At 53.0% G+C, this 15,416-nt stretch overlaps 2 protein-coding genes across 2 annotated transcripts in view; both read left to right on the forward strand.

Moving 5' to 3' along the window:
* The window catches only part of PHF23 (PHD finger protein 23), a 6,996-nt gene extending 1,649 nt beyond the window's left edge, over positions 1 to 5,347 (forward strand). Inside the window, exons 3-4 of the mRNA XM_015420307.1 lie at positions 1,124 to 1,826; positions 3,910 to 5,347. Of these exons, the coding sequence (XP_015275793.1) occupies positions 1,124 to 1,826; positions 3,910 to 4,160 (954 nt within the window). The 3' untranslated portion in view covers positions 4,161 to 5,347. The remainder of the gene's footprint in view (positions 1 to 1,123; positions 1,827 to 3,909) is intronic.
* Positions 5,348 to 6,618: 1,271 nt separating this feature from the next.
* The window catches only part of DVL2 (dishevelled segment polarity protein 2), a 15,459-nt gene continuing 6,661 nt past the window's right edge, over positions 6,619 to 15,416 (forward strand). Inside the window, exons 1-8 of the mRNA XM_015420308.1 lie at positions 6,619 to 6,827; positions 7,462 to 7,531; positions 8,796 to 8,947; positions 9,193 to 9,302; positions 11,159 to 11,291; positions 13,411 to 13,501; positions 13,666 to 13,735; positions 15,241 to 15,380. Coding sequence (XP_015275794.1) covers positions 6,619 to 6,827; positions 7,462 to 7,531; positions 8,796 to 8,947; positions 9,193 to 9,302; positions 11,159 to 11,291; positions 13,411 to 13,501; positions 13,666 to 13,735; positions 15,241 to 15,380 — 975 coding nt within the window. The remainder of the gene's footprint in view (positions 6,828 to 7,461; positions 7,532 to 8,795; positions 8,948 to 9,192; positions 9,303 to 11,158; positions 11,292 to 13,410; positions 13,502 to 13,665; positions 13,736 to 15,240; positions 15,381 to 15,416) is intronic.

The raw sequence follows: 15,416 nt of genomic DNA on the forward strand, positions 1-15,416 counted from the left end.
GTGCTGGGGAGGGGGGGGTGCTTCTCGGGCGCATGGTTCGAAGGGAGGGGGAGGCCGGCGTGCTCCGGGGGCAGGGCAAGGGCCCTTCCCCTTCTCCCGCGCGCTCCGGATCTCGCCCGGCCGCCTTTCGAGTGTTTTTAGTTCGGTGCCCTTTTTGGCTTTCTGGCTCCGGAACCCTTGGAAACTACACCTCCCAGACTGCGCCGGGGCGTGGCCATTTTGCTCGGAGCCTGGGGCTTGGTCGCTGCATGCTGGGAAGTGTAGTCGGCTACTCTGGGAGCAAAGGGGGGGGGACAGACATGTCCTTGCTCCTTGGCGAGTTAGGGCTCGGAGACTTTCCCGAGGGCATTTTGGGAGTTGTAGTTCACAGGGCGGTTCTTTACTCCTGTTGACTCGACCCTCCCCAGGGTCTTTTTTGGAGTCTGCTGGCCTCGTTGCAGCACTGGGAATTTTTCCCCCTGCCAGGTTTCACGCTAAAGAGGTGCCAAATAGCAAAAAAGCAGCTCTAAGAACGTACAGGCATAGGGTTGCAATCCTCCATGAATTACAACTGGCTTCTGGACAGCAGAGATCCGTTTCCCTGGACATAATGACTGCTTTGGAGGGTGGACTCTTCAGCATTATGGACCCAGTGAAAGTTCCGCCCCCAGATTTTCCTCACCCACAGTTGGTAGCCCTAGATTTTGAGGCTCCCAGGCAAGTCAGAGTCTCCCCCCGCCCCTTCAAGTTCTTTCTTGCTTTAGGAATCAAGCTCTGAGCTTTAGGGAGATGGTTTCCCGTGATCTCTGTGTGGCACTGCCATTTGGAATATGGTCCTTTCTCCTTTAATCTTCATGCCAAAGGTTGATCTTGGTTAATCTCTAATCATCTTTTGTGTGTGTCCACATGTGCCGATTTTCTTGTGGGATTACGGTCCCCTCTGGTTGGTGTGTGAAAACGTAAGCCCTGTGGCGGGGCTTGGGCTGCTCTTAAAAGCTCCGGCGAGCCATCCTGTCCCAGGGAACTGTTCTCTGAGCCGCCGGGGAGCTGTAATTGAGCTACTCGGTCTGGAAGTCGGGAGGGGTGCTGTCTTGGGGGCTCCCCCGGGCAGCCTGGGGACTGACCTTCTCTGTCTGCCTTGCAGGAGAATGACTGGACTCCCTCTGGCTCGAACTCCCCCATCCGCCCGGAGAGCGTGGTGGACAGTGACGGCTGGGAGTCAACCCACTCAGACCTGCACACCATTGAGACCTTTGTGAAGAAGGCCAAGTCCTCGAAGAAGAAAGCGGCCTTCCGCCGCCTGAAATCGGACAGCTCGCTGCTGGAGAAAATGAAACTCAAGGACTCCCTTTTTGACTTGGACCCTGTGGGCAAGCAGCCGCCCCCGCTCGCGGGCCCCAAAGCGAACGCCGAGAGAAAGAAGGACAAGAGGAACCGCAAAGCCGCCCTGGAGGCTGGGGGCCCCAAGCGGAGCCGGGGGGACCCGGGTGGGGAGAAGCGCTCACGCATCAAAAAGAGCAAGAAGCGGAAGTTGAAAAAGGCGGAGCGCTCAGAGAAGAAGCACAAGGCTTCGCTGAGTGAGACGGACTCGGAGGAGGAGGAGACGGCGACAGCGGCGACGCCTCAGGCAGGGGCAGCCCTGCGGCCGGGCAGGGAGGAGGAGGGGGCGGCCACGGCACTGGGCAGCGCGACGGCCCCCCCGGAGCTCTTGGCAGCCGGTTTCCCCATTAAGGGTGAGGACACAGAAGGGAAGGAGGGCATCAGCACAGAGACCAGCCAAGACGGGGACGGCAGTTCCAGCGAAGGTGAAATGCGGGTGATGGACGAGGACATCATGGTGGAATCAGGTGAGGCGTTCAGGGAGCGCGTCCGGCCCATGAGTTGTTGCTTTCCTTCCCATAGTCATCTGAACCCCTTTTTAATGCCAAAGGGGGGGGGGAGGACCTGTGTCATCGAGTGCCCGCAGAGTGTCACCTCAATTCGCTTTACCATGTGGCTGTGTAAAGTGGGACTGGGTGACTAAGAGACATGCCCCATCTCAGGTCTTTGTGTGCCTCCAGTCCCGTGCCCCAGTGACACGCACTGGATGGAGCGCCATTCTTAAGTTTAGTAATATCTTGGTGGCTCTGGTACAGGGCCTGGATGTGGTGTGGTCTAGTTAAAAGCCACTGGAATCCCTGTGAAGCACTTGACATCTTTTTAAGAGAAACAAATATGCTGCCGGTAGATATCTGACTTTCTTAAGAAGATAATAGGTGGGTTTCTTGAGTCAGAGCATGAATCCTAGCAACTGGTGGGCCTGAAGAAGAAGAAGAAAAAGAAGAGATTGGATTTGTACCCCGCCCTTCACTTGGAGTCTCAGAGCGGTTTACAAACTCCTTTCCCTTCCCCTCCCCACAACAGACACCCTGTGAGGTGGGCGGGGCTGAGAGAGCTCTGACACAAACTGCTCTTTTTCAAGGACAGCTGTGCCAGAGCTTGTCACTGACCCAAGGTCACACCAGCAGCTGCAAGTGGAGGAGTGGGGAATCAAACCCGATTCTCCCAGATTAGAGTCCGCACACTTAACCACTACACCAAACTGTCACTTACAGTGGCCTGCCTGCCTGCCTTGTTTGAATGCAGAGGTCTCCACTGTGGTGCCCACTGACCCCTTCCTTGGCATCCACCAAGTGTTTTTAGAAAGTGGGCAGCAGGTGAGACTTTCGCCCAGCAAGGCTTCTGATTGGCTGTGCAGATGTTTAAAAACCTTCTTTGGCCGCAAGTGCCACCACAGCTGACTGATGGTGAGCCAGGGAAGCCATTTTGCAGCTGTGTCTGAACTCCAAAGGTCCTCACAGGCTCAAAAGAGTTGGGGACTCCTGGTCTGATGGGTAGTGTGGATTGACTTGCACTTCTGGCATGTGACAGTTTTGCATCTTCCTCCGTTAGAGTTCTCTTTTCCCTTTCCCCCCTACTCTATTGGTTTTAATCACAGAGCTGCTGGACTTCAGTGACATCTGGCTTTTAAGAATTTCTTTTCTGCTCACAGTTCCAGGCATGAGCCCCGCCACTTCCAACGCTGCAGCATACACTGAGTCAAATCCAGATTACGAAAAATTTGTAGTTTGTTGCTCATAGCTCATGTTTTTTCTAGGCACAGGGAAATCCCAGGAACAGTGAAAGAGCACTGCAGTACGTGTGTATCCCAACTGCGAGGCTTCTAATTAAGTGCCGCCCTGTTTTTCAGGGTCCACTATATTCACAAGCTTATATTTGCCTCCCCAAGAGCTAGGACACAGGTGTCAAACTCAGTCATCATGAGGGCCGGATCTGACATAAACGCCACTTTGTCGGGCCGGGCCATGTGTGCCATAAAATGTAATGCCAAGTACTGGAGATATAAACTTTATCAAGGACACCGGCAAACCCAATTAACAATATATTATTTTTTAACTCAAAATACAAACAAAAGCAATTGATTTCCTGGGGAACTCAGAAAAGCCCCAATATATGTGTTTAATCAGATGCAAGACTAGGTTTCTTTCAATGGATACCATAAAAGGGGAAGCATATTATATTTCCATACATACCAGTTGCTTGCAGGCTGGGTAAGAGCCCTAGACGGGCCTTACGTTTGACACCCCTGAGCTAGGAACTTAAAAATGAGGAGCTGGGAAAACGAAACCAAGAGCTGGCATTCTAGCGCTGATCACCTTGTGACAGATACCAAAAAAGTTCAGCATCCTCAGTGATCAATGGAATTGACTGGTTACGAGCTGACTCTCTTCTCTAAACCAAGAGCTGGCATTCTAGCGCTGATTAATTTGTGACAGATACCAAAAGTGTTCAGCATCTTCAGTGATGAATGGAATTGACACAGGCCTGGTTACGCGCTGACTTCTGACTCTCTTCTGTTCCTTCTCCACCTTCCGGTTGCTGCTGCTCCAGGGGATGATTCATGGGACCTCATCACTTGTTACTGCCAGAAGCCATTTGCCGGTCGGCCGATGATTGAGTGTAACCAATGTGGCACCTGGATCCACCTCTCGTGCGCCAAGATCAAGAAGACCAACGTTCCTGACATCTTCTATTGCCAGAAGTGTAAAGAAAGCTCTCGAAAGCAGCCGCCCCCGTTGCTCCCTCCAGCGGCTCCTGGAGCCGCAGCTGCCGTTGCGTCCAGGGGAAGCGGGGAGCCCTAGCCTGTCAGGGGAGGATGGCTTTGGGCCGGACTGCCACCCCAGAGGGACAAAAGACTGGACAGGGTGGGGAGTCTGTTCTGGATTGGTATCCAAATGAGCCTTGGTTCCTCGGGGTATTTGGGCTGGTGACAGACCCAGTGCTGAAGGGAGGGGGGGTCCTACCCTCAAAAAAATCAGCAGATGCTGCCTGGCAGTTACATACCCCTCACCTCAAACCCCTCCCCCTTGGGGGGGGTTGATCCTGGCCCACCTCCCTATTCTCTGACGGAGAGGAAGGTATTGCCAGGTTGAAACGGTTGAGGAGAGTGAAACTGGACAACAAAGCGGTTCCTGTTTTGTACCTTGGGGATGCACATAATGCTGGGAAGGGGGGCAAGGACAGTAGAAGTGTTGGGGGTAGAAGTATCTTCTTTTCCCTAGCTCTTCCCCAGCAAAGCTCACTTGTAAATAGACAGAAAGCAAAGGTTAGGTTCTCCCCCACCCCCATGCAGGGATTTTTGTCTGTTTCCCTGTTGGTAAACTTTTTGTACACACCCCTCCCCTTCTGAACTCTTCAAAGTATTTGTCTCGTTCCTCCAGAAGCAGGGCTCTAAGGCACAGGGTGCGATTGCTGAAAGATGCTTAGGGTTACTAGTTGAGATGAGACAGGATCCAGGTGAAAATATCATTTTTTAAAAAATTAATCCTTAGGCTTTTTTGTTTTTTTGGCTTTTTAAAATGCTCCTAGGAAAGAGATCGGGGAGGAGACAGAAGACTTTGCTTGCCAAGAGTTAATTCCTGCAAACTTTAGTATAAAAGCAAACTTTTTTTTTTTCGGGGGGGGGATAGTCTAGGGAGCCCCATGTGATTTTTTTTTTTTGCTGTTCTCAAAATAAGAAAGGACAATGTGTTTTCTGACTTGGTGATTTGGAAGAGCAGGGAGGCTAAGTACTGGTGTTCCGACAGAGAGCTAGAGAGCTTGGTGGCGAATGAAGACTGCCACAAACTCCCCTCCCCAGGATGTTCCTGGTTCACAGAGCTCTGGTTCTGTTGCCCTCCCTCTCCGTCCCAACCGGTGCCCCACTTCAGGTTAGCCTTTTGATCTGTGGGGATTTTGTTTCTGAGGTCCCCTTCCCCGATTCCCTCTTTTGCTCTAATATTTGCAGCGGTGTACATGGCGGAGTTTCTGAATGTAAATAAAAGATGTGGACCCTTTTGGCGTTTGTACAGACGGCTGTGATGTTCATTAATATTCTGTGAGTTGTCTGTGTTCAGAGGCAGGGGAAAGTGAGGGGCAAGGCCAACTTCAAGGGAGCCAACTCTGATCAGGAAAGGAACCTCGGGCAGATCAGGAGAGGGAGGGCAGGAAGGGTTGCCTCAGTGCTTCGTTTTTGTGACAATTTTTTACACACCCAGGGAAATGCTGATCGCCACTTTGGGGTCAGGAAGCAATCCTGGAGGGTTTTTGTCATCTTTTGGGTGTGGAATAGCGGTCACTGTGGGTGTGGTGGGGGAGGCATTTGTGAATTTCCTGCATGGTACAGGGGGTTGGACTAGATGACCCTGGAGGTCCCTTCCAACTCTATGATTCCTGCCCTGCCCACAGGGCTTTCTCTGCATGGCAGTTTGGTTGCCGTCAGCATCCCCCCCCCCACAGGTTGCCAATTCCAGGTTGGGAAATTCCTGGAGATCAGGGGGTGGGGTTTGGGGAAGGACGTCAGCTGGGTATGATACCCTAGACCCCACCTTTTAGAGCTGCCATTTCCTCCAGTGATCCCTGGAGACTGGAAATTAATTTCCAACTACAGATCTCCCGAGCCCACCTGGAGGTTGGCAGCCGCATGGGAGGCCTCGCAGTCTGGGCGGTGCTGCCTCCGACATCAGGGCTCTTGGCCTAGCGCCCTTCCATCCTTCCGTGTTGTGGCGGGCAGTTCCGTACGCTGAATGGGTTGCCTCTCCCCTCCAGGGATCGCTCCGAGGCTCAAAGAGCAGCAGGGGCCTCTGACCGCGTGCAGAGTTCCGCCGTCCTCGGTTTCACCCTCTTTCTCTTCCCTTTTCGCATTTCCTGTGCTCGGTGGGCGGGACTTCCGTTTCTCACGTGACACGAGGCCGTCCCCGTCAGGACAAAGGAAAGTCTATTTTTTTCCCCACGGCGGTGCTCCGCCCCTCGCCGCGCGTGCGTCATTTTTTCACTCATCCACGTAACGCGGCTGTCACATGACCCGGCCGTTTCTGTCGCTGGCCGCGCTTGAGGGGCCCCCTTTTCCCTTCGTCACGTGACGCGGCCCACGCCCCGCTCCCTCCCGACGGCTGGTAACGTTGCTACGCGATGACGTAAGGACGCGCTAGGGGGCGCCGCCGCCTTCGTTCTTGCGCCCGAGAGACGTCCGGGACGCGCCCCCCCCTCTCCCCGCGCGAAGCTTTCTTTCGCGTCCGCCCGCACGGGTCCCGCTCGCCGGGCTGGGCGCGCGCGGTTGCCATGGCGCTGGCCGCCCCCTCCGGGCCGGGCGCGGCCCCGCCGGCGGCGGCGGGCGAGACGAAGGTGATCTACCACCTGGACGAGGAGGAGACGCCGTACCTGGTCAAGATCCCGGTGCCCGCCGACCGCATCACCCTCGGCCACGTCAAGGCCGCCCTGGCCCGCCCCGGCGCCAAGTACTTCTTCAAGAGCATGGACCAGGACTTCGGGTACGCGCCGGGCCTGCCCTGCCCTGCCCGCGCTTGTGCGTCTCGGCCGCACTGGGGGCTCGAATCGCCACCTCCCGGTGGGGAGACTCCTGCAGGCCCGGGGGTGCAGCCCGGGGAGCAGTGCTCCCTCTAAGCTGTGGAGTCTTGTGAGCAAAAAATCTACTTTGCGAGCTCCTGGCATTCCAAGTTGGGAGCGAGCGATGTGGCTGCTCTGCAAAAAGTAGTTTGCTCTTCTGGAGCCACCCTTCCTGAGCCGAGGCAAAAAATGCCTGAGCCGGAGGCTAAAAAACTGGGAGCTAGCTCACACCGACTCAGCTTAGAGGGAACATTGCCGGGGAGGGATCTCGGCAGGATGAGTCCGCTCTCCACAGCGGCCGCCGTTTTCTCCGGGGAAACGGACCTCCGTCATTCGGAGATGGATCATCACTCCAGGAGATGCCCAGGTTGCCCCTGGGGGACAGCAGCCCTTGTGGGGGCACTCCCTTAGCTGTTGCACCCGTGGCTGGCCCACTCCAGCACTGGCTGGTTTCTGTGCACTGCTGGTATAGCCGCCCCCGACAGCCACAGGGTGGTGGTGGTGGTTTGGTCCCTGAGAAGTCCTGTAGCCAATAGCTGTTTTTTCTTTCTGTTGTAGGGTCGTGAAGGAGGAAATCTCAGACGACAACGCCAAGCTCCCCTGCTTCAACGGCAGGGTCGTTTCCTGGGTACAAAACGGGCATTACCCCGTGCAGGACGCTTGCAATGATCTTGCATTGTCCGGCCCTAAATCCAGTAGCTTGTACACTGGAGGGGTGGAGTTCTCCTCACTGTGTTCGAGGAGATCACTGGTTCAAAGATGGCCAGAGATGAGCTCTTCCTCAGGTGCAGATCTGCATCTGAAATAGGAAGATAGCTATACTGGCCTGCTTCACAGGGATGTTGCAACAAGACCATATGCTTTGTTCACAGAAAGTGCAAGAAGAATTCTAGGTGCTACTATAACAGTGCCTCGGACACAAGCCTTGTTTGGGCTCTCGTTCCCTAATAGCAATGTGGACATTATTCGTTCGTATTAAGAGGACACAAACCCACACCAGTTTTGCAAAATAGGAATGACTGGCTTTTGGGTCAAGGAAATGAGAAATACTGATGTTTTCTTGTGTATTATTTTAGCTGCATGCAATTGACATGATATTTCTGTTCTGCTTTTATACTAACGTAATACGGCAGGCAGTGTTATAAAGCTTCTTTTTCAAGGGTTTTTTTGCTCTTTAGGACTTTAGGACTGCTTTCCGTCTTGGACAGCCGGATTCAGTTAGCCCTGGGAGTGGGGGAGAGATAGTTAGATTCAAAACCAGTGGCACCTTACAGACCAACAAAACTAAAAAAACCCAAAGCTCCCTCCTTCAGATACAAGTTGGAATGGAGATCCCTGAGTCTGTATTTCCTAGTCACAAGGTGGAAGGAGTATTGCCGACCGGCAAATGGCTTCTGGCAGTATTGCAAAGAGACTCAGGATGCAAAGGTATAATGAACATTGTACAGCAGCTTGATTAAAGCAGGAGAGAAATTCTCGGAGCCTGAAAATTAGCATCTTGTTGGTCTTTAAGGTGATACTGGATACTGGATCTAGCTGCTCTACTGTAGCCCAATATGGCCTCGGACAGTAGATCTCTTCCGTTATTTTGGAGACATAGAGTTGTGTTCCCAGCAGGTTTCTGGCCCCTTACATTTAGCCCCATGTTGCACCTTTGTGGTGTAAGCTAGGGAGCTGGTGTTTATGTTGCATTTGTTTCCCTTTTGCGGGATTGTGTGACATTTCCAGCAACCGGTTTCCTTACATTTCCAGGTCTTGATGTAAGTGGGTTGCCGTGAAGTCTTCGGGGGTCCGCTCATTCCTGTGCCAAATGAGTTTGAGTGAGGATGGAAGACAGGAAGGGGTCATATCCTGCTCACGTATACCTTATCCTTTTCCCCCCTCCTACACAGCTTGTGTCTTCAGAGACTCCTCAGCCTGAACCTCTGCCTCCACCCCCTCCCATAGAGGTACGGCCAGAACCTTCACCACCTCCACCACCCCTTCCTCCGCTGCCCGTGGAGCGGACGAGCGGCATTGGGGATTCCCGGCCCCCTTCTTTCCAGTGAGTAAAGGGAGACAGAATATGGGGCATCTTTCCGTGCAGGCCATGCGTCCCAGGGGTGTCAGGAGGGGAAGAGATTCAGCCACACAAAGCGGCCGTATTTGTTTCCTCAAATCTGTGGGGGGAATATTTCAGGGCCCCTGGAGACAACTGCACGTAGTGGTTCTGGGAAGGGGCCTCCTTGTGAAGCTTGAGCCGAGATTGCTGCAAAGTGTTCGTCAACAGGGTGTTCCCTGGTTTTGCAGTCCGAACATTGCAGGCAGTCGCGAGAATCTGGACCACGAAACAGAGCCAGAGTCGGTGGTGTCGCTCAGGAGGGAGAGGCCGCGCCGCAGGGAGAGCATGGAGCAGGGAGGTGAGTTGGTGGGGGGACGGCATTCTTTTATTTTTATTTTATTTTACTTTATAAAAAAAAATTTCCCTACCGAAAGTGAAGGAGGATTCTGCAGTATGAGTCAATACATTCAATAGGGCAATGCTGCAGCTGGCCTTTCCAGCCCTAACAAAGATTTCCAATTTGATCTCTTAGAGCAGGGGTGTCAAACATGCAGCCCGGGGGCTGGATTAGGCCCCCAGAGGGCTTCCATCAAGCCCGCAGTGGAACTGGCCATCTCCTGCTTCCAGTTTTACTGCTGCATCATAGCTTGCTTCACCAGACTCTCTTAATCACTCAGCCATTTCATGTTTTCACCTGGGTCCCAGACTCAGAACTCTGAGCATGAGATTTCTGTGGTGAATGTCAATAAATCAAAAGTAGGTTTGCAGCTGACAGAGCTAATGTTTTAAGCATGTTTTTATTTTAAGTAAAAAAAAAACCCGTTGTGTTTGTGTCCTTTATAAAGTTTATATCTCCGCTACCTGGCATCACTTTTTATGACACGCATGGCCCGACCCAACAAGGCCTCATTTATGTCAGATCCGGCCCTCATAACAAATGAGTTTGATACCCCTGTCTTAGAGCCTCACTTCAGCCTTCAGTTTGATTCAGCCTGGTGAACGACGCCTGTAGTTTTGAGGAAGAGAGATCTATGCGAGGCGTAGGGTCAGCCTGAAACAATACCAAAGAGAATGCTCTGAATTAACCAGGCTCCTTCTTGCTTGTTTCTTACCCTGCCGTTATTTAGTTTGCTTAATTTTTTAACGAAGGACGCATCTGTGACGTCCTCCTTATTGGGGAGGATTAGTTTCACTTTAAAAGTTCTCTTTATTTTGTTTAACTGGGTAGATTCTGCTGCCACCAGGAAATTTTAAGGATTTCCAAACCTTTATGCGTTTACTTTTGCTCTTACCGGTTCGGTAGACCGAGTTTAAGGCTTACGAGGAACTATGTGGTCCTGGGAAGTACTTCATTCAGAGCTGGTATAAACTTGAATAAAAGAGGATTTATTGAAATAAATACTAAATAAGAGGGTGGTACAATGTAAATAGTAATGTGTAAATGATGAACAATTGCTTTGGTATCACATTCAATCTTTTCCCTCACTGACAGGGATCTTTTCATGTAACTTTGTAACCTTTATTTATCTTAATGCCATATATGTTCACTGTTTCACTCCAGTTTGTTATGACACTCAGACTTTCCTTTAACGTTTCTTCACTTAAACTTTACTTTACTTGTTCCTATACATTCAGCTTTCAGCTCTCATTCTCTTTCTCACTGATCCTCAGCACGGTGCCCTGTTTCCCCTAGACCCTCATGCTCCCTGACAGCAGCAGGGCTGCCAGATCCAGAGTAGGACGTAGCTAACAAGTCCCCGAGAGTCTTTTCTGTGTGCCTAGCTGACTGTCTCTGCTTCTCCAGGTCAGCCACCTTGGCCTCACCTTCCCTCTCTCAATCTTCCCTCTCTCAATCACTCTAGTCTATCTACCACAGCCATGCAACCAAACTTTTAAAGAGACACACACACACACACAAAAACAAGGAATCATTACAGCATCGCTTCATTCTCTCTTTGTTTTTCTGATCCAAGGATTCCCCACACACACACACACACTTTTCGGGTGGACAAAAGATTGGGCAGCTCTTGTAACTGGGCTGCTAACAGTTGCCCTAAGTCGACAGTTGTCAGATCTCCCCAAAAGGGTGACAGTGAGACACCTGATAAGCAGTGTGATAAGACTAAGATTTCAGCAAACGGAATCAAAGCTGGAGAGGTAGGGGGGTGGGGTCATTTGGGTATTCACCTGACAGTACCCTCCCCCCCGTGCCAGGTGGGCACCGACTGAACGGACAGTCCCGGCTGGAGCGGCACCTTGCTGGCTACGAGAGCTCCTCCACTCTGCTCACCAGCGAACTGGAAACCACTAGTTTGTGTGACTCTGACGACGATGACGCCATGAGCAGGTAATGGGCGCGGGCCCTAGACTGACATGGCGTCTCCTATGGCTGCAGGCCGTGGGCTGAGAGTCGTGCTTCCTTTAGTATCCCAAGGGGTGTACAAGGCAGGATTTTGCCTGGCCGTGGGTAAATGTATTTATTTTTATGAGAGCCAGTTTGGTGTAGTGGTGAAGTGCGCGGACCCTAATCTGGGAGAACCGGGTTTGATTCCCCACTCCTCCACTTGCACCTGGCTGGATGACCTTGGGCAAGTCGTAGTTCTAACAAGAGCTGTCCTTGAAAAAGAACAGTTTCTGTCAGAGCTCTCTCAGCCCCGCCTGCCTCACAGGGTGTTTGTTGTGGGGGGAGGGGAAAGGAAAGGAGTTTGTAAGCCGCTCTGAGACACCTTTGGGTAGTAAAGGGCGGGGTATAAATCCAATCTCTTCTTCTCTTCTTCTTCTTCTATTTATTAAATTTCTACCCCGCCCTCCCACCGAAGCTGCTCAGTGATGCGTGGGACTGTTTCTCAGGCTGCCGGGTGTCTCCGTACCAGTGTTCCCTCTAAGCTGAGTTAGTGTGAGCTAGCTCACAGTTTTTTAGCCTCCGGCTCACACATTTTTGCCTTAGCTTGGGAAGGGATGGCTCCAGAGCAAACTAATTGATGCTGCAGCCGAATCGCTTGCTCACACCTTTAATGCCAGTAGCTCACAAAGTAGAATTTTTGCTCACAAGACTCCACAGCTTAGAGGGAACTTTGCGAATGTTGGGAACCAAGGACTCTCTCCCCTCCCAAGTTTTGATTGAGTTGAGTGAATTTGTCTCCCTTGAGATGTGGGAGGAGTTCACCTATAGAAAGCCCCGCCTCGTCTTCCCGCACTTGGTGTGAACTGGCAAGAGAGCTATTGGCCTGGACATCTAGGAACATCTCAGACCTGGAGGGAGGAGAGTAGTATTGAGGTTCCCCAAGTGATAGAGGCTTCTGCTATGACAATAAGGCTGGATGTTGTGGCTCTCACTGTCACCCGGAAGAGGAAAGAGGGGGAGTGCGTTTCCAATTTTGTTTTGCTGCATAAACTCTAGCAGTTTGCGCCAGTTTGTATTGCTCCTTCTTTTAGTAAGTTCCTTTTATTTGTGATTAACGGACTTGAAGGATTCTGAAGTGAGGCAAGTGGGTCGGTCTCTGACGCTTCTTGTGCACTCTCTGGAGGTGGGAATCCTGACGTTGTCCTTTTTGTGCCCCCCGAGTCTCTTCCTGATTGGGGCAGGCGGTGCTGTGGCTAGTCTGACTTGGGGTCCGAGGCATCAGTGGCCCAGAATGGGATTTGTGGATGAGCCCAGGAGGGGAGCGGGGGGGTGGGGGGCTTGCCCAGGCTTACCCTGCTGAATGTTGTGTCCCGGGGGAGCTGTCCTGTGTCTCCCTGCCTGGCCTTTGTGCTGAGAGGTTGGTTACCAGCACCCGGATACTCATTTATTGGTTAAAGTATTTGTAAGCTGCTTTTTTCCTGGCTCAGGGTGTCAAGGAAACCATAACCGATAAAAAAGAGATAAAACAATTTTTTTAAAAAAACGAGACTTCCCGCCCACCTCTGTTCACACCCCATCCGAAGCGCTGGCTCACGATGGCCCCATCTGAAGCTCATTGGCTTGCAGTGCCTCCGGGAGCTCTCCAACGAGGGGGGCTCCCCCCACCTGTTCATGCCACAGAGAGGGGCTGCGATGGCAAATGCTGGGGTTCTGGTCGATGCCAAGGAGGCCATCCAAAGTAGGAGAAGAGCTAGGAGACTGTGCGGACCCGCTGAAGTGAATGGTCTTTGAAGTAAAAAGAAGGATGGAGTTCTGGGTTGTTGTTTCTTTGCTAGATAGGACAAAAGTGCACGTCTCATTTTTTCTGTGAGGCTTCGGTTTATGAGCAGTGTTCCCTCTAAGCTGAGTTGGTGTGAGCCACAGTTTTTTTAGCCTCCGGCTCACCCATTTCTGTCTCGGCTCAGGAAGGATGGCTCCAGAGCCAACTAATTTATGCAGTAGCCAAATCTCTCCCTCACAGCTTTAATGCCACTAGCTCGCAAAGTAGAGTTTTGGCTCACGAGACTCCACAGCTTAGAGGGAGCGTTGTTTATGAGTCCTTATTTCTCTCTTCTCCTGGCAGGTTCAGCAACTCCACCGAGCAGAGCAGCGCCTCCCGCCTCCTGAAGCGCCACCGCAGGCGACGGAAGCAGCGCCCGCCCCGTCTCGAGCGGGTAGGGATGGGTTTCTGCCAGAGGTGTTGGCTTAGAGGGGCATCAAGCCAAGAGGCTGCCCAAGCAGCATGGGTGGAGGGGATGGCAGCTTCCATCTGCGGCCAGAGGGGGTCTCACGGCAGATTGTCTCTCCCTGCCTCCCCCCACCTACCCGCTCGTTTCAGACCTCTTCTTTCAGCAGCGTCACCGACTCCACCATGTCGCTCAACATCATCACAGTGACCCTGAATATGGGTAAGGGAATGGCTGCTCTGGGGGGGAGGGATGGGTGGAAGGTGCCAAAGAGGGAGGTCTGGGAGTGGGGGCGGGGCACAGGTGGGCATGATAAGATCCAGGAAAGGGGGGGTCCCCAGCTGGTTCGAGCCCGCAGGTAGTTTTGGATTCCTACCATGGAATGGCTGGTCCAGGAGGCACATCCGTGCACAGAGGAAGCTGACCTGCAGGGGGAGAAGTGTGTGGGGGGGTGTTGGGGGGGATGCGGATTTTAAAAATACACTGAGACAGAGGAGCAAGAAAGAATAAAACCCACACTGTGGTTGAAGCTGCCGCTCAGACAATGCTGTTTTAATATGCCCACCCAATCAGGTCTGTATGACAGTGTCATAGATGCAACAAACATGAAATTGAGCAAACTTCAGAGGATGGCGGAAGACAGGAAGGCCTGGCGTGATCTGGTCCATGGGGTCGCGAAGAGTCGGACTCAACTGTGCGACTGAACAACAACAATAATAATCAGGTCTCCACTGGCCAGGGGTCATTTCCTGCCGGAGCGCTCCGGAGCAGCGCTCCAGCAGTAAGGAGCCCAGGGGCGGGAAGATCAGGCAGGGAAAACCCCCCCATGCGGACCCCACTCGCTTTCTGAAAACACTTTGTGGGCACCGTGATGGGGACCCCTGATCCAGGAGACAAGGGCCCAGGGGCACATCCAGCAGGTGTGAGCTTTTCATCCTTCTCTAGAGCTACTTAACAGTTTGGCCAGAGGATGCAGTGATGGACACAGGAATGAAGAGCTTTGAAAGGGGATTAGATAGATTGATGGAGGATACATCTGTCTGTGGATACTAGCCGTGGTGGCTGAGGGGAACCTCCACGTTCAGAAGCACTAAACCTCTGAATCCTGGAGCCAGGAGGAGGCAGCATCAGGGGAAGGCCTCGGCCTCTCTGCTCTGTTGCCGGCCCTCCAGAGGAACCGGTCGGCCCCTGTGTGAGTCAGGATGCTGGACTAGATGGACCCTCACTGGTCTGACCCAGCAGGGCTGTTCTGAGGTTCTTATCAGGGGAAGGCCTCGGCCTCTCTGCCCTGTTGCTGGCCCTGCAGAGGAACTGGCTGGCCCCTGTGTGAGACAGGATGCTGGACTAGATGGACCCTTCCTGGTCTGATCCAGCAGGGCTCTTCTGATGTTCCTATCAGGGGAAGGCCTCGGCCTCTCTGTCCTGTTGCTGGCCCTCCAGAGGAACCGGTCGGCCACTGTCTGAGTCAGGATGCTGGACTAGATGGACCCTCCCTGGTCTGACTCAGCAGGGCTCGTCCGATGCTCTTGTAGGCATGAGAATCTCCTTGCTGGGAGGCCTTTAGGTAGAGGTTGGTCAGGCACCAGTCTGGGGCCAGCTTGAAAGGTAGTGTACCTGGCCTCAGGTGGCGGCGGCGGCTCTGTTGGACCCCTGGAGATTTCCCTCCAGGCCTGTCCGCTCCCCTGAGGGGACTCCTGGTCTTAGCCTTGTCTTCCTTCCCCGGTCAGAGAAGTACAACTTCTTGGGCATCTCCATCGTGGGGCAGAGCAATGAGCGAGGAGACGGCGGCATCTACATCGGCTCGATCATGAAGGGCGGGGCAGTGGCGGCAGATGGCAGGATCGAGCCTGGGGACATGCTGCTGCAGGTGAGGACGGCGGGAGAGAGAAGGGGGCAGGCCCAT

This window comes from Gekko japonicus, unplaced genomic scaffold, assembly GCF_001447785.1.
Source record: "Gekko japonicus isolate JY-2015 unplaced genomic scaffold, Gekko_japonicus_V1.1 scaffold336, whole genome shotgun sequence".
Classification (NCBI taxonomy): domain Eukaryota; kingdom Metazoa; phylum Chordata; class Lepidosauria; order Squamata; family Gekkonidae; genus Gekko; species Gekko japonicus.